The sequence below is a fragment of the Ranitomeya imitator genome, chromosome 1 (genome assembly GCF_032444005.1).
Source record: "Ranitomeya imitator isolate aRanImi1 chromosome 1, aRanImi1.pri, whole genome shotgun sequence".
In the NCBI taxonomy this organism is placed as follows: domain Eukaryota; kingdom Metazoa; phylum Chordata; class Amphibia; order Anura; family Dendrobatidae; genus Ranitomeya; species Ranitomeya imitator.
Window position 1 is genome coordinate 853,577,251 of NC_091282.1, and position 26,039 is coordinate 853,603,289.

The 26,039-nt window shown below is 43.7% G+C and overlaps 1 protein-coding gene across 2 annotated transcripts in view; it reads left to right on the top strand.

The window, feature by feature from the left end:
• Positions 1–26,039, top strand: part of ZAP70 (zeta chain of T cell receptor associated protein kinase 70) — a 220,878-nt gene that overhangs the window by 98,187 nt on the left and 96,652 nt on the right. For both annotated transcript variants that reach the window (XM_069741694.1, XM_069741704.1), the window contains exons 7-9: positions 13,105–13,153; positions 15,639–15,819; positions 17,999–18,211. In XM_069741694.1, the coding sequence (XP_069597795.1) occupies positions 13,105–13,153; positions 15,639–15,819; positions 17,999–18,211 (443 nt within the window). The remainder of the gene's footprint in view (positions 1–13,104; positions 13,154–15,638; positions 15,820–17,998; positions 18,212–26,039) is intronic.

The window sequence follows — 26,039 nt, forward strand, 5'->3', positions numbered from 1 at the left end:
CACGGCATGGTAAAACCAATGATGTCGTTCAAAAGTACATGTCGTCCCACAAATAAGCCCTCACATGGCCATATTGACGGAAAAATAAAAAAGTTATGGCTCTGGGAAGAGGGGAGCGAAAAACGAAAACGAAAAAACGGAAAAAGTTCCGGGGGTGAAGGGGTTAAACCATTCAGGATGAGATGTTCAGATGGTTAAAGTATGAAAGGAAGTTAGTATTCAGCATTCATGATAACACACAGAGTTTAATACTAGATGAATGGGAACTTCCAGAGAAATGGCTGAGTATTCCAGGAGAATTGAAGGATACATTTCCCCTTAATGAATACATAGCCAAATCTTGGTCCAAGATTCCAAAGGTGTATTAGAATGCTGCGAGAGTGGCAAACTCTACCTTTTGAGGATTCTTCTTATCACGGTTCTACCCCTCAGTGTGTCTGGGATGCAGTTACGTACAGCTTAGGGTACCGTCACACTATACGATTTACCTACGATCACGACCAGCGATATGACCTGGCCGTGATCGTAGGTAAATCGTAGTGTGGTCGCTGGGGAGCTGTCACACAGACAGCTCTCCAGCGACCAACGATGCCGAGGTCCCTGGGTAACCAGGGTAAACATCGGGTAACTAAGCGCAGGACCGCGCTTAGTTACCCGATGTTTACCCTGGTTACAAGTGTTAAACTAAAAAAAAACAAACAGCACATACTTACATTCTGGTGTCCGTCAGGTCCCTTGCAGTCTGGTTCCCGCACTCAGTGACTGCCGGCCGTAAAGTGAAAGTGAAAGCACAGCCGCTGTGCTCTGCTTTCACTTTACGGCCGGCAGTCACAGTGCGGGAAGCAGACGGCAAGGGACCTGACGGACACCAGAATGTAAGTATGTGCTGTTTGGTTTTTTTTAGTTTAACGCTTGTAACCAGGGTAAACATCGGGTAACTAAGCGCGGTCCTGCGCTTAGTTACCCGATGTTTACCCTGGTTACAAGCGAACGCATCGCTGGATCGCATCGCTAGATCGGTGTCACACACACCGATCTAGCGATGACAGCGGGAGATCCAGCGATGAAAGAAAGTTCCATACGATCTGCTACGACGTACGATTCTCAGCAGGATCCCTGATCGCTGCTGCGTGTCAGACACAGCGATATCGTAACGATATCGCTGGAACGTCACGAATCGTACCGTCGTAGCGATCAAAATGTTATAGTGTGACGGTACCCTTAGCCATCCAATCTGGTAAAGAGGCATGCTGAGCTGTAAGTGTGTTGATTAACAGTTCGGCAATCCAATCTGAGACTGGGAGGTGCTGGCTGTCTCCAGGTGTTCATTGTCCCAACTGGTTGCCAGGCTACTTAACTGGGCTGCTACTTCCAAACCTCTGCCAAATGTACATTCAGCTACTGTGTAGTTTGTCTTTCTGAAACTTTCATTTGGTTTTTAGATCTTCTATTGCCTGACCTTGGACCACGCTCTGACAATCCATCTATTTAACTGCTTCTGCTCTGATCTCCAATCCTCCTGGTATTCTGACCTCAGTCAGTTTATGATGCACCCTCCTGGCTTTTGCCCTCTGACTCATTAACCATCAGATCTCACAGCTTGGCAGTGAGAAGTGACTCAGCATCACACTTCCCAAAGATCCTATGGACCGAAAAATGGACAGCTTGTTAAGGAAGATTTGGGAAACACCTGAAGTTTTACTGTAGATGAATGTCTTTTCAACTTGAGTAGCAAGGTCCATTTTCTGCTGTTTACATCAGCTGGAAGAACATCTTTGTAGGGGTACTTATAGGGAACACATACTTGCCACCTTGCCATAACTTCAAAAAGCTATGGGATTTCTAGAGGATGCTTCAGCAGAGTCAGTCAGGGTCCAAGCTTTGCTCCATTCACTTTACAGGGGAATATGTATTCGGATCTGCTCTGGATGATGTTTTAGTAAAAGCATTGGATGAGAAGAAATCACTACCTGAGACAAAAAATTTTAAAAAAAGATCCTTTTGTCCATCATAAGCTCAAACAAAGGGAAGGGTAAATCAGGTTGCTGGTGTTATCCTAAAGGAGGAAGAGGAAATAATATTTTCCAGAAACAGGAACAAGGAAGGCAATGACGCTAGTCATATAGGAGGCCAAATTGCAAAATTTCTTTCATGGTGGCAAGAAATGTCATCAGCTCAAAAGATTCAAGAAATGGTTGGAGGAGGAGCAAAAATCGAGTTTTCATCTTATCCTCCTTTAAGATTAGAAATAGCATTTCTGTCATCCCCAAAACTACAAGTGATCCTGATACCATGGCTTCAAAACCTGCAGGAGTCAGGAGTGATTTTGCCAGAACCACAGATGGAACAGGCAGCGGCCATTATTCTCATTTATTTTTAATCAAAAAACAACAGGGGCTTACAAAATAATACTAAATCTGAAACATCTGAATCACTGATAAGCAACCATTTCATCATTGCAACCATCGATCTTCAAGATGCGTACTACCACATGCCCATACATCCTTCTTACCGGAAATTTCTGAGATTTCGCTCAAACGAGGACAGAAGACCTGTCATTACGAATTTAATGTCCTTCCTTTTGGGATTTCTTCATCTCCTCGACTTTTTACAAAACTAATGGTCGAAGTGAAAGCATTCATGAGAAAGCAAGACATCTGTATTGTTCTCTACTTAGACGATGTCTTAAAAATGTCTCCCTCTATTTCACAGCTCAAGGAACATCTGCACTTGACCGTCCAGATTCTGGAATCTCTAGGATAGCTCAGACCTAAGTCCTTCCAACAGGAAGACTTTCCTGGAAATTCTTTTAGACTCCCAAAATCAGATCTCTTTTCTACCAATGGAAATGCAAATACAGTTAAGATCAATGGTCTATATCCTGAAGAACCGAAAGATGGCCTTTATAAAGTTTGCTATGTCAGTCCTGGGGTCCATGATATCCTGCATTCAAGCCATTCAATGGTCTCAGGCCAATACAAGAATCTTGAAGAATTGTATACTTTCCCGCTGGGTCAGATCTCCAATTCTATCAACAACAGAATCCGCCTGCCAAACCATGTAAAAGCATCCCTAAATTGGTGGCAACTTCTGGAAAATTTGGCTAAAGGAACACCTTGGATTCAGTATCTGCTGACTCCAGTGAAAATAGATGCCAGAATGAGAGGTTGGGGAACTATAATCTCCCAAGTGGCTTTCCAAAGAATCTGGTCACAAAATATTGCCAGACAGTCCCCAATCTTCAGAGAGTTAAAGGCAGTAGAAGAGACCCTCAAGGCAGCAACCTCTCTGCTTCAGGAGACCCATGTCAAAGTTTATTTGGACAACATGACTACTGTGGCCCACCTGAGACATCAGGGGAACATGAGATACAAAAAATGTGCAGAAAATTTCAGCAAGAATCTTCACCTGGGCATCATCTCCTTTCTTAATCAGCTCTCCATTTAAGAGGCCCTGACAACATTCAAGCCCAGATTTTTTTTATCAGAAAGAATATTCATCCTGGAAAATAAAGTCTGAATAAAGATATCTTCCACATGATTATGAGGAAAAGGGGTTATCCAGAGGTAGATCTGTTTGCAAATCATCAAAATGCAAAAGTAAAATCATTTTATTTTCCTGGATCCGAAGGACACTTCAGTGGGGTGTGGAAGATTGGTCTCACAATCTCTCACTGGTTTATTAAAGCACATCATTAACCAATGTGAGGTTCATCAAAACAAACATGACCTTTTTGGCATTATGGGGAAGCAAAAAAAAATGTATAGCACAGTCCATACGTCTGTAAGGGTCCGCCCTCTCAGGCTTAGCAAAACACAAGGTTCAGTATAGCACAAAATGATCACCTCTCTGGTGTTAGCCTCTGCAAACACACTGAACATCAAATGCCTCAGAAGGCTGACTATTTAAAACCTAGACCACACCCTTGGATGAAGATAAGGTGAACAACCTCCCACTTGCTCTATGATTGTTCACAAAAACCGAGCCCTTAAAATGGCCGACTAACCCCTCTCAGTACATAGTGTGCTAGAGCAAACTTCTAGGATTCAAACCACTGAAGCTAATAGCCTCAGTGAAACATATCTCTCTTCCAGTACTTTGCCAGTGACTTTGTCACATACTGTATCCCCCTTTGCACAAAGTCGGGTGTTTCGGCACCTTCAGTCACTAAACAAGGAAGTCTAGACATGGCATCTGTATTACCATTAAAGTTTATGTACCAGACCACACAAGCACCCCAAAAGCAATAGTGGCTGCAAGGACATATATAGGTAGTTCAGTGCGAGAAAGATAGCAGAAATCCTACAAGAGAACAGCACTACAAGAACCTGTGTAAAACTAATTATTTTATTGAATCAATGAATAAAATCACAGGAGATGTATGTAAAGGATAGCGTGAATGACAATCATTCCCCAAACAGCGGCGACCTGTTATACCCCCGGAAGAAGGCACTACGCCGAAGCACGCGTTGGGGCAGACGGCAGAGCAGCTCTCCAGGTAACTAGACTACTAGCCCACATTAGTTTTGCCTTATACCTTCTGTTACTCCATATCTACTCTTTATTACCACCTCGGTAGCCATTCTCTCATACAACTGCACTGAGCATGCTTATATTGGTTTATATACCTTGTGATATGGTGCCTTTGGTGTTACTATTGTTATATTGAAATGCACAAATGCACTTGCACTTTTTGGAGTTAACTATATGGTTACAGTTCCTCTTGTTATTGTGGGACATTACCTTGTGGGCATGAGGTCGCCGCTGTTTGGGGAATGATTGTCATTCACGCTTTCCCTTTGTATACATCTCCTGTGATTTTATTCATTGATTCAATAAAGTAATTAGTTTTACACTGGTTCTTGTAGTGCTGTTCTCTTGTAGGATATCTGCATTACCATGCAGCTTCCCGGGCCTGTGCGCCACATGAAAACTAAAGTCCTGTAGCACTAGAAACCACCTAGTCACCTGGGCATTCTTCCCTGTCCTTTCACTCAGGGGCTCATGATCTGACACTATCCTGAACTTCCAGCCTAACAGGTAATATCTCAGGGTGTCAATTGCCCATTTGATGGCCAAACACCCTTTTTCCACAATGGTGTAGTTTTTCTCTCAAACAGACATTTTTCTACTTAGATACTGGATGGAATGTTCCTCCCTGTTTACTTCTTGGGACACGGTTTCCAACCCAACCTCAGAGCGTCCGTCTGGACGACAAAATCCTTAGAGTATGTTTCCACAGCCAGGATTGCGTCAGGATTTGCTCAGGATTTGATGCAGGTAAAATCTGCATCAAATCTGCACCTGAGGTCACTGGCAGGTCACCTGTATTTTTTATGTGTTTTTACATGCATTTTTCATCCATTTTTTGATGCGTTTTTCATGTTTATTTGTGTGTTTTTGTAAGCTAAATATATACAAAAAAAAAGAATTGTGATGTCATTTCTTGTCCAACCTCCTCATTTACATACTCCATTGAAGAATAATGTTTAGACACACAGATTGATAGATAGAGATAGATAGATAGATAGATACATAGATAGATAGATCTGTCGTATCTATCTATCTATCGTATATATCTATTGTATCTATCTATCTATCTATCTATCTATCTATCTATCTGTTATCTATCTATTATCTACCAATATATCTATCTATCTCTCTATTGTATCTATCTATTATCTATCTATTATCTACCGATATATGTATCTATCTATAAATATATCTATCTATCTATAGATGACAGATATATTTATAGATACTTAGATAGATATATATCGATAGATAGATAATAGATAGATAGACAATAAATAGATAAATAGATGAAAGATAGATAGGTAGATAGATAGATAAATAGAGAATAGATAATACATAGATGATAGATAGATAGATAGATAGATAGATAGATAGATAGATAGATAGATAGATAGATAATATATAGATAGCTAGATAATACCAAGCCTGATGTTTAGTAATAAACAATAAAAAATTGTAATAAAGAGTTAGGCTGGGAACACACATGCAAGAAACTCCGATGAGTCGCGCATTAATACCCGGCACTGCCGCCGGCACTCGGGAGCGGAGTGTGCGGCTACATGTATTTCTATGCAGCTGCATGCTCTGCTTTCGAGTGGTGGTGGCAGTGCCAGGTATTGAGGCGAGAGACTCGTGCGAGTTTCTCGCAAGTGTGACCCCGGCCTTAAACTCAATATCTGTTTAATTTAAAAAAAAATTTGAAAAAAAATGGCGTGGGCTCCCGCGCAATTTTCTGCGCCAGAGAGGGAAAGCCAGCGACTGGGGGATGATGTTTGTAGCCTGTGAAGGGGTTAATACCCATGGATCTTCCCAGACTATGAATATCAGCCCGCAGCTGTATATTTAGCCTAGCTATAAAAATAAGGGACCCCCCCAAAAAATTACGTGGAGTCCCCCTATAATTTATAGCCAGAAATGCTACGCAGACAGGCGGGCTGATATTCATAGCCTAGAGAGGGGCCATGGTTAATGCCCCTCTCCCGGCTACAAATACCAGCTCCCAGCTGCCCCAGAAATGGCCCATCTGTAAGATGCGCCAATTCCAGTGCTTAGCCTCTCTCTTCCCACTGCCCTGTAGCAGTGGCATATGTGGTAATAAGGGGTTAATGTCACCTTTATAAGGTGATATTAGGCCGACTTAGTAATGGAGAGGTGTCAATAAGATACCTACCATTACTAATCCTATAGTTGTGAAAGGGTTAATAAAACACACACATGCAGAATAAAGTATTTTAATTAAATAAAACACCACACAGTTTTGATATCTTTATTGTACGCTCATTCCTGTGACGCCCTCGTTCTCCTGGAAGAAAAATAAAAACTAATAAACTCCCTGTCTCCAACGTAGTCCATTTAATAACGAGTGTCCCATGATGTGTCCAGCACTGCTACATCTGGATGCCTGACATCCAGACATAGCAGAGCTTGTAGATGACCGCCGGAGATAACTCTCTTCAAATGATCCCACAGATGTTCAGTGATATTCAGGTCTGGGGACTGGGATGGCCATTCCAGAACAGTGTAATTGTTTCTCTGCATGAATGCCTGAGTAGATTTGGAGCGGTGTTTTGGATCATTGTCTGTTAGGTCTCGAGTTCCCGCTTCTGCACAGGGGGAATCTCGAGCCGTCTCCGCTGCGGTCTCCCATTCTTGTCCAGCCGCAGTGGAGTATGCTCAGCAGGGACGTCGGTCCCAGCGTCTTGCTCACTCTGTTCTGAGAGTTACTGCTGCTTCTCCAGTCTCTGCCATTAAAGCCAGTACTGGTCAGCAGCGAGCGGACTTCTCTGGGACTAAGTCCTTGTCTGCGCACACTGAGCATGCCCAGGGCAAGATCTCTCGTTGGAGATCGAGGGTCATGTGCTCAGACTCTGCAGCACATTCCATTGGTCCTCTTGGCAGGTCTTGGAAGGGCAAAGTTTCTGTAGCCACTTCCTGTGCTGCAACTATATAAACTGCGCATGACCGCACGGCCATGCGCTAGTGTACAATTATATTGTGTGTGTAGATGGATGTATGTCGAAGGATGAAAGCTCCTAAATATCCCTCCCTAGTGTTGTTGTCTGCTCGCGGATGATGGTAGCTCTCTAGCGCCCGACTAACCATCTGCACGTTACATACTTCTCAGCGTCCTGTGGCTGTGTCCGCCAGTACGGCGCCGTGCGCTTGCCTTGCGCTTTCCATACCCAAGCCTGGGTGGATAGTGGCGTCCGTCAGTGCGGCTTCGCACACACTCTTGTGCTCATAGAACATTAATAAGGTTCTTTACACACCTAGTTTTGGTGTTGTGCCAGCAAGGGTCTAATCGGACTTCAATCCCAGTTGGGGTTAAGTTCGCTGACCACTTGCTCGCGCTCTATGTGCGGTACCGCGGTCCTGTGACGCAACAGGATCGCTTTCTTCACACTGGGTGAGGTTAACCCACGTGTGTCTACTTTTGAGTACCGTCATATAGTCTGCCATTCACTAGCAGTAGGTTTTACCTGCACGGTGGACCCCGGACTGCGAACGCATCCATATCATCTTTCTTGGTGCGTTCCGCCAGTCCTAACATTGTCTTGCTAAAAGATCCATCCCCTGCGTAACTTCAACTTTGTCACTGATTCATGAACATTATTGCATTATTGTCAAGAATCTGCTGATACTGAGAGGAATCCATGCGTCCCTCAACTTTAACAAGATTCCCGTTGCCGGCATTGGCCACACAGCCCCAAAGCATGATGGAACCTCCACCAAATTTTACTGTGGGTAGCAAGTGTTTTTCTTGGAATGCTGTGTTTTTTGGCCGCCATGCATAACGCCTTTTTGTATGACCAAACAACTCAATCTTGGTTTCATCAGTTCACAGGACCTTCTTACAAAAAGAAATTGGCTTCTCCAAATGTGCTTTTGCGTACCTCAGCCGACTCTGTTTGTGGCGTTCTTGCAGAAACGGCTTCTTTCGCATCACTCTCCCATTCAGCTTCTCCTTGTGCAAAGTGCGTTGTATAGTTGACCGATTCACAGTGACACCATCTGCAGCAAGTTGATGCTGCAGCTCTCTGGAGGTGGTCTGAGGATTGCCCTTGACTGATCTCACCATTCTTCTTCTCTGCCTTTCTGATGTTTTTCTTGGCCTGCCACTTCTGGCCTTAAAAAGAACTGTACCTGTGTTCTTCCATTTCCTTACTATGTTCCTCACAGTGGAAATTGACAGGTTAAATCTTTGAGACAGCTTTTTGTATCCTTCCCCTGAACAACTATGTTGAATAATCTTTGTTTTAAGATCATTAGACAGTTGTTTTGAGGAGTCCATGATGCCACTCTTCAGAGGAGATTCAAACAGGAGAACAACTTGCAAGTGGCCACTTTAAGTAGCTTTTCTCATGATTGCATACACCTGGCTATGAAGTTCAAAGCTCAATGAGGTTAGAAAACTAAAAAAAAGTGCTTTAGTAAGTCACTAAAATGTAGGTAGGAGTATTTAAAACAAGAAAATGATAAGGGTGCCCATACTTATGCACCTGTCAAATTTTGTTTGAATGCAGATTGCACATTTTCTGTTAGTACAATAAACCTCATTTCAAGGCAGAAACATTACTGTGACCAACAGTTATTAGATATATGAAACTGAAATAGCTGTTGCAAAAAAAACAATTTTTTATAAAACATTAAGCTTAAGATTAATAGGGGTGCCCAAACTTTTTCATATAACTGTAACTGCAAGTTACCTGTCTGCCCCTACACCCAGGAGGCATGGTGACACCCCATAGAGCCAAGTTATCTAAGAGACCCAATGAACAGGCTCAGGTCACCAGTCATGCGGGTTTTGTAATATCCTATATAGGGGACAGAGAGAGCGAAACATCACATATGTGAGACCCTTATGTGAAGCCATAGGCAGCAAGGGACTACACCACTGCAGCGCAAGGGAAGGCTATTGATTTCCACCTGGACAAAGGAACTCTGGACTTGCCTCCAAACTGGCCGGACTCTGCCTACCCTGTGGTCTGGTGCTCTGGACTGTGGATGCTGTGAAAGGTAAAGAGACTGCAACCTTGTGTCCTCGTTCTTCTCTGTGCCTCTCACCATACCACCATTTACACACCGGGAAGCCCTGGGGATATACTTCACCTGTGGGAAGGTATACCATCTAGCTGCCATAACATCACCCCATCGGACCCCTTAAAGCAGCGTCGGTCACCCGGACCGAATACCACAGGTGGCATCAGGAACAATAGACTTTGTCCCTTAAAAGACCTTTCCCTTTCATACGGACGTCCCAGGGCCACTGACCGGGTCAGCCACCGTGACATCCCTCTGTGAACCGCAGGACCCGGTACAGAGTACCCCCTTGCCCTGACTGGGCGCTCCAGATGAACCAGCTGCTCTTTGACTCCTCAATGACACCCAGACTCAACATTCTCCTCACCACCTTCGAAATAGCCTTGTAGTGGGCTTCGAGGATTTGATATGGCTTTTGGTTTACCCATACATGCGTTTCCTTCTAGATCTCATGCTCGGCAACCTGCATCCATCCTGTTAACTCTGAAAACAGGTCTTGGTTTTGCTCAAGCAGTTCTCAGCACTGTTTTTTGGGGGTCAGTGACAGTGTCTCTACCAGTGTGTCATAGTTCACCTCAGTGTAACACCCCAGGTAAACGATTGTTATAGTGATGTTTCCTTTCTTTCGGTGAGGGCGATATCATGCTTGGAGGCAAGGAGGATTCCCTTTATCAGGTAAAGCACCTACATTCAACACATTCTGAATCCAGGTCAGAAGGGGGAGCTCTGAACCCGGATTCAGGGGAGCTTCCTCCAGATATATGTATTCTGGTCTGGAGGAGTTAGTCAGTTGTTCAGAGACAGTGGAGGAGAGAGGAGTGAGAGCAGAGAGTGGGGCCATGCAGCCACATGTGAGCTTCAGCTCCAGGAAGGGAAGATAACCTGAAGGGTTGGAATGTTAGTGAGCATCTGAGGAAAGGAGAAAAGGAGAAGGAAAGGGCTTAGAGGGGAACTGTGAACGGGCACCCTCTGAGCTGAAGCGCAGGAACCAGGAACCGGGAGCCTGAGGTTGTGTTGAACTCCAGGTCGCACAGCAGAACCAGAGAGCAAAGAACTTTATGTAATTTGCCCGCAATCACTCCCGAAGGTGAAGCAGTACACGAAGAGCCCGGGTCGTGATAGAGACCCTATAAAAATGCTTTTTGACCATCTTGTGTGACCCTTGCCACTTTGCCAGAAACCTACTTTCTATCATGAGGATCAACACCAACACCAGGTCTCCAGGGCTAAACTGTCTCAGTCTCTCTGACCGATTGTACACCCTTGCCTGGGCCTCTTGTGCTTGAAGGAGGCTCTCCCTCACAATCAGTATCACCTTCACGAGCCTGTCTTGTATCTGGGCCACATACTCGATGATGCTCTGGTAAAATGTTACTTCGGCTTCCAAGGTCTCCTTTGCAATGTCCAGAAGTCTCCAAGGGTGCCGTTCGTATAGGAGCTCAAATGGTGAAAACCCCATAGAGGCCCGTGGAACTTCCCTAATAGATAAGAATGGGAGTAGACAATCCAAGTCTTGGTCATCCCTCTCCATCACCTTCTTAAGCATGGACTTGTTGAACCTCTCCACCAGGCCGTCCGTCTGCGGATGGTACATTGACGTCCTGAGTTGTGTAATCTGGAGAGCCTTACGCAACAATTCCCTCATCACTTTGGACATAAAAGGAGTTTCTTGGTTTGTGTCAGGATGTCCTTTGGCAGACCCTTCCGGGAGAAAATATGGACTAGCTCTTAGGCTATACTCCTGGCAGAGGAGTTTCTCCGTGGTACTGCCTTGGGATACTGTGTTGCATAGTCCATCAGTCCACAGTTGTTTTGGGGGTTTTTATTTATCATGTTCAGTATATGGTAAAACAGAGCTGGCAATATGATTCTCCAGACTAGGTCAGTGCGATGCTGATACCAAACATGTATAGTTTTGTTTTTATTAAGTGGTGAGAAAAAAATCGGAATTAAAAAAAAATAAAAAAAATGTTGCTTGTGTTGCTGTTTTCCGAGACCTGTAATGTTTTAAATTTTTGGGACATGTGGCTGTGTGAGGGCTTCTTTTTTTGTTCCCTGTGCTAACGTTATTACTGATATAATTTTGGGTATATATGATGTTTTATTATTACATTTTATTACAGTGTTAGAGTGGCCAAAAAACCTTATTTCTGGTGTTTCGATTTTTTTTCTCATTACGCAGTTTGCAAGTCGGATTAATTTATTCTATATTTTGATAGATCAGACTTTTACAAATCTGTGTATATCTTTAATTTTTTATCTGATCTATTTTTAATGGGGCAAAAGAGGGATGATTTTACCTTTTGTATTTTTTATGTCATTTTTAAAAACCCTTTTTTCATTTTATACTGTCTTTTTAGACCCTTTGGGGGACTTGAACTTTTGCTGATAGTTTGCTCTGTACATAGCAATGCATCAGCTCTGCTATACATTTCAAAAATCACAGTCTGCTACAAGCTGGCTTTCACATGAGAATTTTCATGACAAACATGGCGGTCTTCAGCAAACCCACAGCTGTTATGCAAACCCATCGGCGCCCCATGATCACATCACAGACCTGCATGCATTAAATGCTGCTGTCTAAGATTGACAGCGTTAATTAACAGCTCTGCTTCGCACACTGCTTTTAGAGGCAGCTTATGGCTGAGTGAGGCTAGGTTCAACTTGTTGCATCCCCGTGCGGTTGGCGGGCATGTCAAAACGAAGCATCCGCATGCATCCACATACATCCGCATGTCCTGCATACCCAATGTTAAAGATAGGTATGCGGGACTCATGCAGAAGTAGGCGGACCTAAATGGAAGAAGTGCGGAAGTGGGCGGAGCTTCACAGAGGAAGTACGCAGCCGTCCGCAAAGCCCCGGTACACAAGTGTGAACCTAGCCTAACCATCTGACAGTAAAAATGCAGGCTTGCCTTGTGAAGTCAGGGACCCGGGGTATAGTAAAAAAAAAATAGTCCCCAAAGGTGGGTAACCTCTTTAAGTTCAAGTGGGTGTTAGATAGCAACTCTTAGGGCTCATACTTACCTGCGAGAGACTCGGATGAGTCTCGCACATCAATGCCCGGCACTGCACCCGGCACTCAGAAGCGGAGCGTGCGGCTGCATAGCAATACATGCAGCTTCACGCTCCGTTCCTGAGTGCCATGTGCAGTGCCGGGTATTAACGTGCAAGACTCATCCGAGTTTGTAGCAGGTAGGTATGAGCCCTTAAAGGAAGAATTATATGCCTCCAATGAAAAATATCTGATAACATCCACTTGGACTTAACAAATGTTAATTCATTAGGTGCCAAATGCTTGAATTGCTAATATATTCATAAAAGAAAGACAAAATAAAATATAATAAAAAAAATTAAATGTTTTATTCCACTCTGCAGTCGCTGTTACATTGTGTGTCCAGTTCAACATGACAAATTTGGTGACAGTCCTCTTTAATAAGATGAAACAACACCTTTAGTAAAATGCTCCGCAAGTTTTGAGTCAATAGAAAATACTAACATTATTTCTTCCCAATCTGTTTTATCCAGAGACAACCATCAGCTAATTTTGATGGATATACCCCTGAACCTTTCCTTGGTAAGAACATAAGGTATTTTTTTTGTGTATGTTGCTATGTAATCAGGTAGTGCATGCAATCAAAGCTGATTTGAAAACTGGTATACATTGATGCAGGCTATGAGTTTTATCATATACAGTAGATACCATTCCAGGAGCTTCCTTGTATAACGCCATACTTCACAGATCTGTGTGTCACGGTGTGAACACAGACTGGAAGCGGGTTGCCGACTTAAGCTTAACAGCCTCATATGCAGTATGTCTATAAGGCTACGTTCACATTAGCGTTGTGCGCCGCTGCGTCGGCGACGCAACGCACAACGCATGCAAAAACACACCAAAACGCACGCAAAAACGCTGCGTTTTGCAACGCATGCGTCGTTTTTTGCCGAAATTTGGACGCAAGAAAAATGCAACTTGTTGCGTTTTCTTGGTCCGACGCTTGCGGCAAAAAAGACGCATGCGTCGCACAGCGCAACAAACAAAAACGCATGTGTCCCCCATGTTAAATATAGGGGCGCATGACGCATGCGTCGCCGCTGCGTCGCCCGACGCAAACCCGACGCAAACTAGCATAACGCTAGTGTGAACGTAGCCTAAGACTGTCAAGTTGGGTTCAGGAGACATGCGTCTGATCTGTACGTCATTGTCTATGCTCAGACCGTGACACCTGGATGTGTGGATATGGCATACGAGCAAAGCCCCTTAATGCCATATCCATTTTCATTTTTTTTTGGTTTTCGTTTTTCCTCCCCTTCTTCAAGAAGCCATGACTTTTTTATATTTCCATCAATATAGCATAAAATACTAAACCATAAAAGGACCTCGCATCCTTACTGGGCCACATTAGTGTACACCGGACTCCTCCTCTGTGTCAATAGCAATGTATGCAAAAGCAGAACACAAGATCAGACGTTCTTTCTGGAAAAATAGGTCCCAATTCATCATTGCCTTTGTGCCTGTTTTTGGCTAGCTTTGTGTATTTTTTTTTGTTTGGAGGAGACGTTTTTTGTGTCCGGCAAAAAAGCCTGAAGGGACGGATCCGGCACAAAACAAATGAAACGCATGTCCTTCAGGCACAATCCGCCGCTAATACAACTCTATGGGAATAAAACGGATCCGGCATAAGAAAAAAATGGATCCGGATTGTGCCTGAAACTGCCGGATTGTGCCTGAAAGAAAAAACCTGATGTGTGAAAGCAGCCTTAGCTGATGATTTCCTTTTGTAAACCAGCTGCTTGTGTAGAATAAAAAACAACATAGTAGTCAACTCGACTGGTAATCCCATAGCAACACTTACTGTATTTGTTCCCCAGGAGATCTCTGAATTTACATCTATCTTTTCCAGATTTCCATAATTTTTTGCATGTCATACAGTTACTATTACATATAGAATACTGTGCAAAAGTTTTAGTTAGGTGAAAAAATGCTGCAAAGTAAGAACACTTTAAAATAGAGATTTAAATAGCTTACTTTTCTCAATTAACAAAATGCACAGTGAACGAGTAAAAAAAATGTAAATGGCTTATGATAGGTCACTGGTCCCTCACTGACCTGCCCCCTATTTTACATTATATTTTGCATATACTATTGTAAAAAAAAATGAAAAAAAATCCCAAAACATTCATCATGCAGGTGCTGGCAGTGGTGCCTTAATTATATTAATCAAAATAGCGTCGGCGGTCGCCCCTGTGCAGTAGCATCTATCGCATTCCGATAGATGCTACTGTGCAGGCACGTCCACCGCCACCATTTTGATTGATATTTTTATTTTTTTGCAACAAAACAAAATGTCTAAATAAAATGAATATATGCATATGCATATTATGCATTGTATCATGATACATCAGCGGCAACGGCGCCTGCATGATGAATGTTTCTTATTTAAACAATAGTATATTCAATATGTAAAATAGCTGGCAGGTCAGTCAGCGATCAATGACCTATCATAAGCCATAAGGATGCATATGTAAGCAGAGCACCACATGAAGACCCCCCACAGGCTGCCTCGAAGCACGAGAATCTCATTAACTGAAAACTGAAAATAAAGATTAAACAAGAACCACAAGACAGATTTCATCACCAGGTATCATTGTAACTCAGTATAATGGCGCTGACCTGACACTGTCTGTGGTTTACTGTGCACAATCTTGCTGATAGGTGCACTATAAGTTTATTTGGGATAATATGAAGAGACCAAAGGATTTGTACAAGCCTAAATCCACAGAAGATTTGTGATTATTTCTCTAAGATGTTCAGAACAACCTCCCAGTCAAGTTCTTTAAAAATCTTGTGGTCATATCAAATATTAGTTTTGATTTACATTTTAATTTTGTTCACTCGCTTTTCATTTTGTTAATTGATCAAAATAAACTATTAACACTTCTATTTTTGAAAGGATTTATACTGTGCAAAATTTGCTCTACACCTGCTTAAAACTTTTGTGCAGTATTATCTGTATACAATACACTTGCTTTCCTACATAATAATGTACCTTTACTTATAGCCGATTCGAAAACTCGGATTTTGCCCATGGACACTAGTGTGTACGACAGCCCCTACAGTGATCCGGAAGAACTAAAGGAACGCAAAGTCTTTTTAAAGAGAGAACTTCTTTTGATAGACGAAGTAGAATTGGGCTCAGGAAATTTTGGCTGTGTCAAAAAAGGTGTTTATAAGATGAAAAAGTAAGTCATTCTGTGACACATTTAACCAAGGAACCTGCCATGTTAAAATACACTATTAACCTGCAGATATGGGGTTAATCTGAAGGTTAACAGTGTTCTGAAAACATAGGCAAATGTAATGTTTATACAAATTACTTTTATTAGTTAATTGACAATAAAAAAAAACATAGGCCACAAGAGACAAGATAAAAAAGAAAATAAATAATTAATAATTTATAGAGTTATAAACAGTATGTCAAAGATAGAAACTTCTGAGCAACAATATATTGACAATAAATAAATATAGATATCCAGTGACAAGGAATTTAATGAAAAATAACTAAATATTGCACGTTGTGACAAAGTCTAAAATAACATTGTATGCAAGTATGTAAGCATTATTGCTGAAAGTGCACTGTGCAGCAATACATAATAAATACGAATAACAATATTAATGTACAGTAACAAAATAATTGTACTGATAAATAAATAATATATAGATAAATGTAATATTGCATAACATTGCATAATACACCAGAATGTCAAAAACCTATAATGAAGTAACGGGAATTTATATTGTCAGTTATAGGTCTGAAAGCTATACAGTAGTAAAAAAAAAAAGTATTTAGTCAGCCACCAATTGTGCAAGTTCTCCCACTTAAAAAGATGAGAGAGGCCTGTAATTGAGATCATAGCTAGACCACAATAAGGAGAGTCAAAATGAGAAAACAAATCCAGAAAATCACCTTGTCTGATTTGGCAAGATTTATTTTGCAAATTATGGTGGAAAATAAGTATTAGGTCACCTAAAGATTTCTGGTTCTGACAGACCTGTAACTTCTTCTTTAAGAGGCTCCTCTATCCTCCATTCATTACCTGTAGTAATGGCACCTGTTTGAACTTGATATCAGTATAAAAGACACCTGTCCAAAACCTCAAACAGTCACACTCCAAACTCCACTATGGTGAAGACCAAAGAGCTGTAGAAGGACAGCAGAAACAAAATTGTAGCCCTGCACTAGGCTGGGAAGACTGATTCTGCAATAGGCAAGGAGCTTGGTGTGATGAAATCAACTGTGGGAGCAATAATAAGAAAATGGAAGACATACAAGACCACTGATAATCTCCCTCGATCTGGGGCTCCACACAAGATCTCACCCCGTGGGGTCAAAATGATCACAAGAACGGTGAGCAAAACTCCCAGAACCACACGGGGTTGACCTAGTGAATGACCTGCATAGAACTGGGACCACCATAACAAAGCCTACCATCAGTAACACACTACACCACCAGGGACTCAGATCCTACAGTGTCAGTCGTGTCCCCCTGCTTAAGCTAGTACATATCTGGGCCCGTCTGAAGTTTGCTAGAGAGCATTTGGATTATCCAGAAGAGTATTGGGAGAATGTCATATGGTCTGATGAAACCAAAGTAGAATTGTTTGGTAGAAATAAAGCTCGTCATGTTTGGAGGAGACAGAATGCTGAGTTGCATCCAAAGAGCACCATACCTACTGTGAAACATGGAGGTGGCAACATCAAGCTATGAGACTGTTTCTCTGCAAAGGGACCAGGATGACTGTTCCGTGTATATGAAAGAATGAAGGGGCCATGTATCAGGAGATTTTAAGTGCAAACCTCCTCCCATCAGCAAGGTATCGAAGATGAAACGTGGATGGGTCTTTAAGCATGATGACGATCCCAAGTACACCATCAGGGCAATAAAGGAGTGGCTTTGTGAAAAGCATATGAAAATCCTGGCGCAGCCTAGCCAGTCTCTAGATCTCAACCCCATAGAAAACCTTTGGAGGGAGTTGAAAGTCCATGTTGCCCAGCGACAGGCCCAAAACATCAATGCTCTAGAGGAGATCTGCATGGAGGCATGGGCCAACATAGCACCAACAGTGTGTGCCCACCTTGTGAAGACTTACAGAAAACGTTTGACGTCTCTCATTGCAAACAAAGGATATATAACAAAATATTGAGATGAACTTTTGTTAATGACCAAATACTTATTTTCCATCATAATTTTCAAAATAAACCTTACCAAATCAGACACGGCAATTTTCTGAATTTTTTTTCACATTTTGACTCTTTTAAAGTGGGATAACTTGCACAATTGGTGGCTGACTAAATACTTTTTTTCCCCACTGTAGATACTATAGTATCATTTTACCTTTGTAACATCTCTTACTTTGCAGGCGTCAAATTGATGTGGCCATTAAGATCTTGAAGATACAGAACGAAAGCAATAAGTGTGTGAAGGATGAGATGATGAAGGAAGCAGAAATCATGCATCAACTGGACAATCCATACATTGTGCGAATGATTGGGGTATGTCAGGCAGAGTGCCTCATGCTGGTCATGGAAATGGCATCTTCTGGACCCCTGAATAAATTCCTGTTAGCGAAAAAGTAAGTGTTGAAAATTATTCAAGAATTTGTCAATCAATGCTTTGCGACTATGGAGATCTGAATGGAAGCCCTAGCTTTACGTTTAGATATGTAATACATATTCATTTTATGCGGGTTATACAAGTTACTAGTTTTTTCAGTTAACGGTTTCGAAGATGATTTCCATTCTTTTAGTTGGCTCATGATTGATTACATGTCTCATAATAAGATGTTTTACAGCTTTGTAATCCATTCCAACTCATATGGGTCTTAGGCCTCAAATAAACACAAGTAAACACAAAATGCAGTTTTTAAATGAAGGTCTTTATTATTATTAGGGGAAAGATAAATCCAAACCTACAGGGCCCTGTGTGAAAAAGTGATTTCCGCCACCCCATTTAAAACATAAATTAACTGTGGTTTATCACATCTTTGTGGAAGCTGAGTTCAACTTGACTAACAACATGCAGGACTGATTACTGCCACTCCGTTCTCAATCATGAAGTCACTTAAATAGGGCCTGTCTTTCAAAGTGAAGTAGACCAAAAGATCCTCAAAATCTAGACATCATGCCGCGATCCAAAGAAATTATGGAACGCATGAGAAACAAAGTAATTGAGATTTACCAGTATAGAAAAGATTATAAAACCATTTTTCAAGCTTTGGGACTAAAGCGAACCACCGTGAGAGCGATTATCCACAAATGGCAAAAGCATGGAACAATGGTGAACATTCCCTGGAGTGGCCAGCCTATCAAAATTACCCCAAGAGTGCAGCAACGACTCATCCAAGGGGTCACAAAAGACCTTGCAGCAACAAATATAGAACTGCAGGCCTCACTTGCCTCAATTAAGGTCAGTGTTCCACCATAATAAAGAGACTAGGCAAAAATGGCCTGCATGGCAGAGATGAAAACAACTGCTGAGCAATAAGAACATAAAAGCTCATCTCAGTTTTGCCAGAAAACATCTTGATGATCCCCAAAACTTTTGGGAGAATACTTTGTGGACTGACAAGACAAAAGTTGAACTTTTTGGAAGGTGTATCCGTAGAAGTATCACAGCATTTCAGAAAAGGAACGTCATACCAACAATAAAATATGGTGGTGGTAGTGTGATGTTTTGCTGCTTCGGGATCTGGAAGACTTGCTTTGGTAAATGGAACCTTGAATTCTACTGTCTACCAAAAGATCCTGAAGGAGAATATCCGGTCATCTGTTCACGACTAGTGTTGAGTGATACTTTCCGATATCGGGAAATATCGGATCAGATTGGATCGGACTGATATCCAAAAAATATCGGGTATCGCCGATACCGGAAACCAATGCAAGTCAATCTGACACAAATATCGGAATTAAAATAAACCCTTTCTTTCCTTTGCACATCCAGTTCCAGAGGGGGGAAGAGTGTGGGCGGTGCGTGGATGGAGACTGCGTGTCTGTGTGTGGGCGGTGTCTGTGCGGGACCGTGGGGGGTCTGTGCGGGCCTGCCGGGGGTCTGTACGGGCCTCTCGGGGGTCTGTGCGGGCTGCTGGACGTCTGTGTGGACCTGCCAGGGGTCTGTACAGGCCTGCTGGGGGTCTGTGCGGGCTGCCGGGGGTCTGTGCGGGCCTGCCGGGGGTCTGTGCGGGCTGCCGGGGGTCTGTGTGGGCTGCCGGGGGTCTGTATGGGCTGTCGGGGGTCTGTGTTGGCCTCTCGGGGGTTTGTGTGTGTGTGCACGCATCGTCAGATGGGACTACAAGTCCCATTGGGCTATGCCTGCTACAATTACATTGATTGACACATTAGCCAATGATGGGACAGTAGCAGTCCCATCATCCGGCTAATGTGTTGAATTTAAAAAAAAAAAAAAAAACACAAACATACATACTACATACTGCATACAACATACTACATACATACATACAACATACATACTACATACACACATACATACTACAAACATACAGTTAGGTCCATATATATTTGGACAGAGACAACATTTTTCTAATTTTGTTTATAGACATTACCACAATGAATTTTAAACAAAACAATTCAGATGCAGTTGAAGTTCAGACTTTCAGCTTTCATTTGAGGATATCCACATTAAAATAGGATGAAGGGTTTAGGAGTTTCAGCTCCTTAACATGTGCCACCCTGTTTTTAAAAGGACCAAAAGTAATTGGACAGATTCAATAATTTTAAATAAAATGTTCATTTTTAGTGCTTGGTTGAAAACCCGTTGTTGGCAATGACTGCCTGAAGTCTTGAACTCATGGACATCACCAGACGCTGTGTTTCCTCCTTTTTGATGCTCTGCCAGGCCTTCACTGCGGTGGTTTTCAGTTGCTGTTTGTTTGTGGGCCTTTCTGTCTGAAGTTTAGTCTTTAACAAGTGAAATGCATGCTCAATTGGGTTGAGATCCGGTGACTGACTTGGCCATTCAAGAATATTCCACTTCTTTGCTTTAATAAACTCCTGGGTTGCTTTGGCTTTATGTTTTGGGTCATTGTCCATCTGTAGTATGAAACGACGACCAATCAGTTTTGTTGCATTTGGCTGGATCTGAGCACACAGTATGGCTCTGAATACCTCAGAATTCATTTGGCTGCTTCTGCCCTGTGTCACATCATCAATAAACATTAGTGACCCAGTGTCACTGGCAGCCATGCATGCCCAAGCCACCACACTGCCTCCGCCGTGTTTTACAGATGATGTGGTATGCTTTGGATCATGAGCTGTACCACGTCTTCGCCATACTTTTCTCTTTCCATCATTCTGGTAGAGGCTGATCTTGGTTTCATCTGTCCAAAGAATGTTCTTCCAGAACTGTGCTGGCTTTTTTAGATTTTTTTTTAGCAAAGTCCAGTCTAGCCTTTTTATTCTTGATGCTTATGAGTGGCTTGCACCGTGCAGTGAACCCTCTGTATTGACTTTCATGCAGTCTTCTCTTTATGGTAGATTTGGATATTGATATGCCTGCCTCCTGGAGAGTGTTGGTCACTTGGTTGGCTGTTGTGAAGGGGTTTCTCTTCAGCATGGAGATTATTCTGCGATCATCCACCACTGTTGTCTTCCATGGGCGCCCAGGTCTTTTTGCATTGATGAGTTCACCAGTGCTTTCTTTCTTTCTCAGGATGTACCAAACAGTAAATTTTGCCACTCCTAATATTGCAGCAATTTCTCGGATGGGTTTTTTCTGTTTTCGCAGCTTAAGGATGGTTGGTTTCACCTGCATGGAGAGTGCCTTTGACCACATGTTTACTTCACAGCAAAACCTTCCAAATGCAAGCACCACACCTCAAAACAACTCCAGGCCTTTTATCTGCTTAATTGAGAATGACATAACGAAGAGATTGCCCACACCTGTCCATGAAATAGCCTTGGAGTCAATTGTCCAATTACTTTTGGTCCGTTTAAAAACAGGGTGGCACATGTTAGGGAGCTGAAACTCCTAAACCCTTCATCCAATTTTAATGTGGATACCCTCAAATGAAAGCTGAAAGTCTGAACTTCAACTGCATCTGAATTGTTTTGTTTAAAATTCATTGTGGTAATGTCTATAATCAAAATTAGAAAAATGTTGTCTCTGTCCAAATATATATGGACCTAACTGTACATCATACATACATACAACATACATACATACTACATACATACTACATACAGTACATACATGCATACTACATACATACATACAACATGCTACATACATGCTGCATACATACTACATACATACATACTACATACATATTACATACATACTACATAAATACTACATAAATATTACATACATACTACATACATACTACATACGTATTACATACATATTACATACATATTACATACTACATACATACTACATACATACATACTACATACGTACTACATACATACAACATACATACTACTGTAGGATTGCTCTCACTAAGTGTATTGGGGGACACTCACTTGGCACGGGATTGACGTAGTCAGGCACGATTTTTGAACACAAAAATAGTCCATACGGTTTATTAAAGGGTCATAAACCGGGTTATGCACAGTTCACATTTCATAACACAACAGGCACCAACTGGTGATAATAACTTGCAGCTTTATCTTGTACACTTTAAACATGGCTTTGTCTCACGGACACTAAATATGCTGGGCCTCTCACTTCCCCCAGTTACCATGGGTGTCTGTACGCCGTACAGTTCACCAATGTCCATGGAGCACAACAGGCACCAACATACGACATTACGGTTTGCAGCAACTAAACACGCTGGTCCTCTCCTGACCAGTTGCCGTGGGTTACCACACAGTTCATATCACAAGTACCACCAGTCTGTACAAGTACCTGACGGGAGCTCCTGCTCCACCTGCTGACTCCTTGTCAGTCCTCTGGGAAAGCTGCCTCACGGGAATCACCAACTTGCCTGTGCGGCATATCCTAGTCAGTCCAGACCCACCGAAGGACGGTAGCTTCCCCAACAGTTCCACTGTGCGCCTTTTCAGGGATCCGGTCCTACTCCCAGGACCTCCCAACACACCAGCATGTGACCTGTCCAGGTGCTATTCAGGACTCCGTCCAACACCCCAGGCCACCAGGTCTGAAGCCCCACCATGTGCTCTTCAGGAAGCCTCCTCCCAGGTCTTCCAACACAGGCTTCAAACAGGAACTTCACAGCCACCATACACAGGGACATGTGACCCACACCCTGGTCACATTATGTATCCTTAACCACCTCCCTGGGTGGGAGTGTGGGTGTGTGTGGCTAGTTTGTCCCACCCATCTCACATAACTAGCCCTGCCAAACCTCCCATGACTAGTGTTGAGCGATACCTTCCGATATCGGAAAGTATCGGTATCGGTTTGGATCGGCCGATATTCAAAAAATATCGGATATCGCCGATACCGATACCCGATCCCAATGCAAGTCAATGGGACCAAAATATCGGAATTAAAATAAACCCTTTCTTTCCTTGTAGGTTCATTCTACCTGAAGGAAAACAACTAAGAATAATGTAGGATGTATGGGGGAGGTGGCGGAGACATTAACGGCAATGAGGATTAGTCCAATCAAATAGAATAGCATGTTTTTTTTTTTTTTTTAAAGAAGTTCGGATTGAAAAAGATATTGAGTATGTAAATTTTTTTTATTTTGTCAGATATTGATGTTTCACTATTCCACGCCCTTCCCCTTCTTTTTTTTCTTTTTTTTTTTTTTCTTTTCCCACACTTTCATCTTCATCATCATCAGCATCCTTGACATCAACTTCTTCACCTTATTCATCTTCTTCTTCATCTTCTACCTATTTTTTTTTTTATTACATTCTTCATATTCATTTTCTTCAACTATTATTATTCTTCCTATTCTACATATTCTTTTTATTCCACTGTTATTATTCTTCCTATTCTACTTCTTCATCATATTCTCATTTGTGACAGGCATTCCCGTAGTTGTTATCTATAAAAGTTGGAAGATTACACCTTCCGTTCTGCCAGTCACAAAAGTTACATTTGTCCGCGTTCAGTTTGGCCTGCAGCATCAGGCTTTATCCAGGGGCACCACGAGGAGGAACGGACTCACCCCCATACACTGCTTAGTCTTCTTCTGCATATAATTTAGATAATATCTTTTGCTCTGATATTAAGTCTTATGCTTAATGTTCTTCTGCTCTTTGTTCTGCAGCCTCTTGTTCTTCTGCTTCTCGGTCTTCCATGTTGTCGTCTCCAGGGTCTTCGTCTCCAGTGTCGTCATCTCCGCCGTCGTCGTCTCAGCCGTCGTCGTCTCCGCCGTCGTCGTCGTCGTCGTCATCGGGGTGGTCTTCCGGGTCGTCGTCATCGGGGTGGTCTTCCGGGTTGTCGACGTTAGGGTCTTCAACTTGGAAATGTAGCAGAAGGTACAAGAAGGCTGAGAAAATGCCAAGAACCAGCTGATGGAACTGGAACTCGGATGGCTACCCGAAGGTTCAAGAGCCTATGGAACTACCGAGGACCAGCTGACGTTACTGGAACCCGGTTACTAAGCAGGAGGTACCCGTGCTAAAAAGCACTACCAAGGACCGCCTGACGTTGGCGGAACTCGGATACCCAGAAGGAGGCACCTAAGCCAAAGGCTCTGCCCGGAACCAGATGACGTTACTGGAACCAGGATGGGGAGCAGAAGGTACAAGAGCAAAAGACACTGCCGAGAACCAGCTGACGGTACTGGAACCCGGATGGGTAGCCGAATGTCCAAGAGCCAATGGAACTACCAAGGACCAGCTGACGTTACTGGAACCCGGTTACTAAGCAGGAGGTACCCGTGCCTGAAAGCACTACCAAGGACCACCTGACATTGGTGGAACTTGGATACCCAGAAGGAGGCACCTAAGCCAAAGGCTCTGCCCGGAACCAGCTGACGGTACTGGAACCAGGATGGGGAGCAGAAGGTACAAGAGCAAAAGACACTGCCGAGAACCAGCTGACGGTGCTGGAACCAGGTGGTGGACCCGAAGGCCCACAGGAGAGGAGAGAACAGCTAGGCCGCGAGGCAGCCGCAGTTACCGAACCCCAACAGTCCTACAGGGGGAGCTGGGCCTACTGGCACTACAGAACCAGCCTTGACTACCAGTTCACGCAGCCCACATAGGAAGCTCCTAAACTGGAGGCACCCTGGAGTTGGCTAACTCGACCGCCCCACGACGGGGCAAGCATAGGCGTCTCAGTGAAGTTGACACAACCCGGAAACAGCTGACGGTGCTGAAACCAGGCTTGGCACGAGGGAGTACCTGTGACAAGAACACTGCCGAGAACCAGCTGGCGGTGCTGGAACCCGGATGCGTTGCCCCAGTGTGCAAGAGCCAATGGCACGACCGAGGACCAGCTGACGGTGCTGGAACCCGGTTACTAAGCTGTAGGTGCCCGCGCTTAAAAGCACTACCAAGGACCGCCTGGCGTTGGCGGAACTCGGATACCCAGGAGGAGGCACCTAAGCCAAAGGCTCGGCCCGGAACCAGCTGACGGTGCTGGAACCAGGTGGTGGACCCGAAGGCCCACAGGAGAGGAGAGAACAGCTAGGCCGCGAGGCAGCCGCAGTTACCGAACCCCAACAGTCCTACAGGGGGAGCTGGGCCTACTGGCACTACAGAACCAGCCTTGACTACCAGTTCACGCAGCCCACATAGGAAGCTCCTAAACTGGAGGCACCCTGGAGTTGGCTAACTCGACCGCCCCACGACGGGGCAAGCATAGGCGTCTCAGTGAAGTTGACACAACCCGGAAACAGCTGACGGTGCTGAAACCAGGCTTGGCACGAGGGAGTACCTGTGACAAGAACACTGCCGAGAACCAGCTGGCGGTGCTGGAACCCGGATGCGTTGCCCCAGTGTGCAAGAGCCAATGGCACGACCGAGGACCAGCTGACGGTGCTGGAACCCGGTTACTAAGCTGTAGGTGCCCGCGCTTAAAAGCACTACCAAGGACCGCCTGGCGTTGGCGGAACTCGGATACCCAGGAGGAGGCACCTAAGCCAAAGGCTCGGCCCGGAACCAGCTGACGGTGCTGGAACCAGGTGGTGGACCCGAAGGCCCACAGGAGAGGAGAGAACAGCTAGGCCGCGAGGCAGCCGCAGTTACCGAACCCCAACAGTCCTACAGGGGGAGCTGGGCCTACTGGCACTACAGAACCAGCCTTGACTACCAGTTCACGCAGCCCACATAGGAAGCTCCTAAACTGGAGGCACCCTGGAGTTGGCTAACTCGACCGCCCCACGACGGGGCAAGCATAGGCGTCTCAGTGAAGTTGACACAACCCGGAAACAGCTGACGGTGCTGAAACCAGGCTTGGCACGAGGGAGTACCTGTGACAAGAACACTGCCGAGAACCAGCTGGCGGTGCTGGAACCCGGA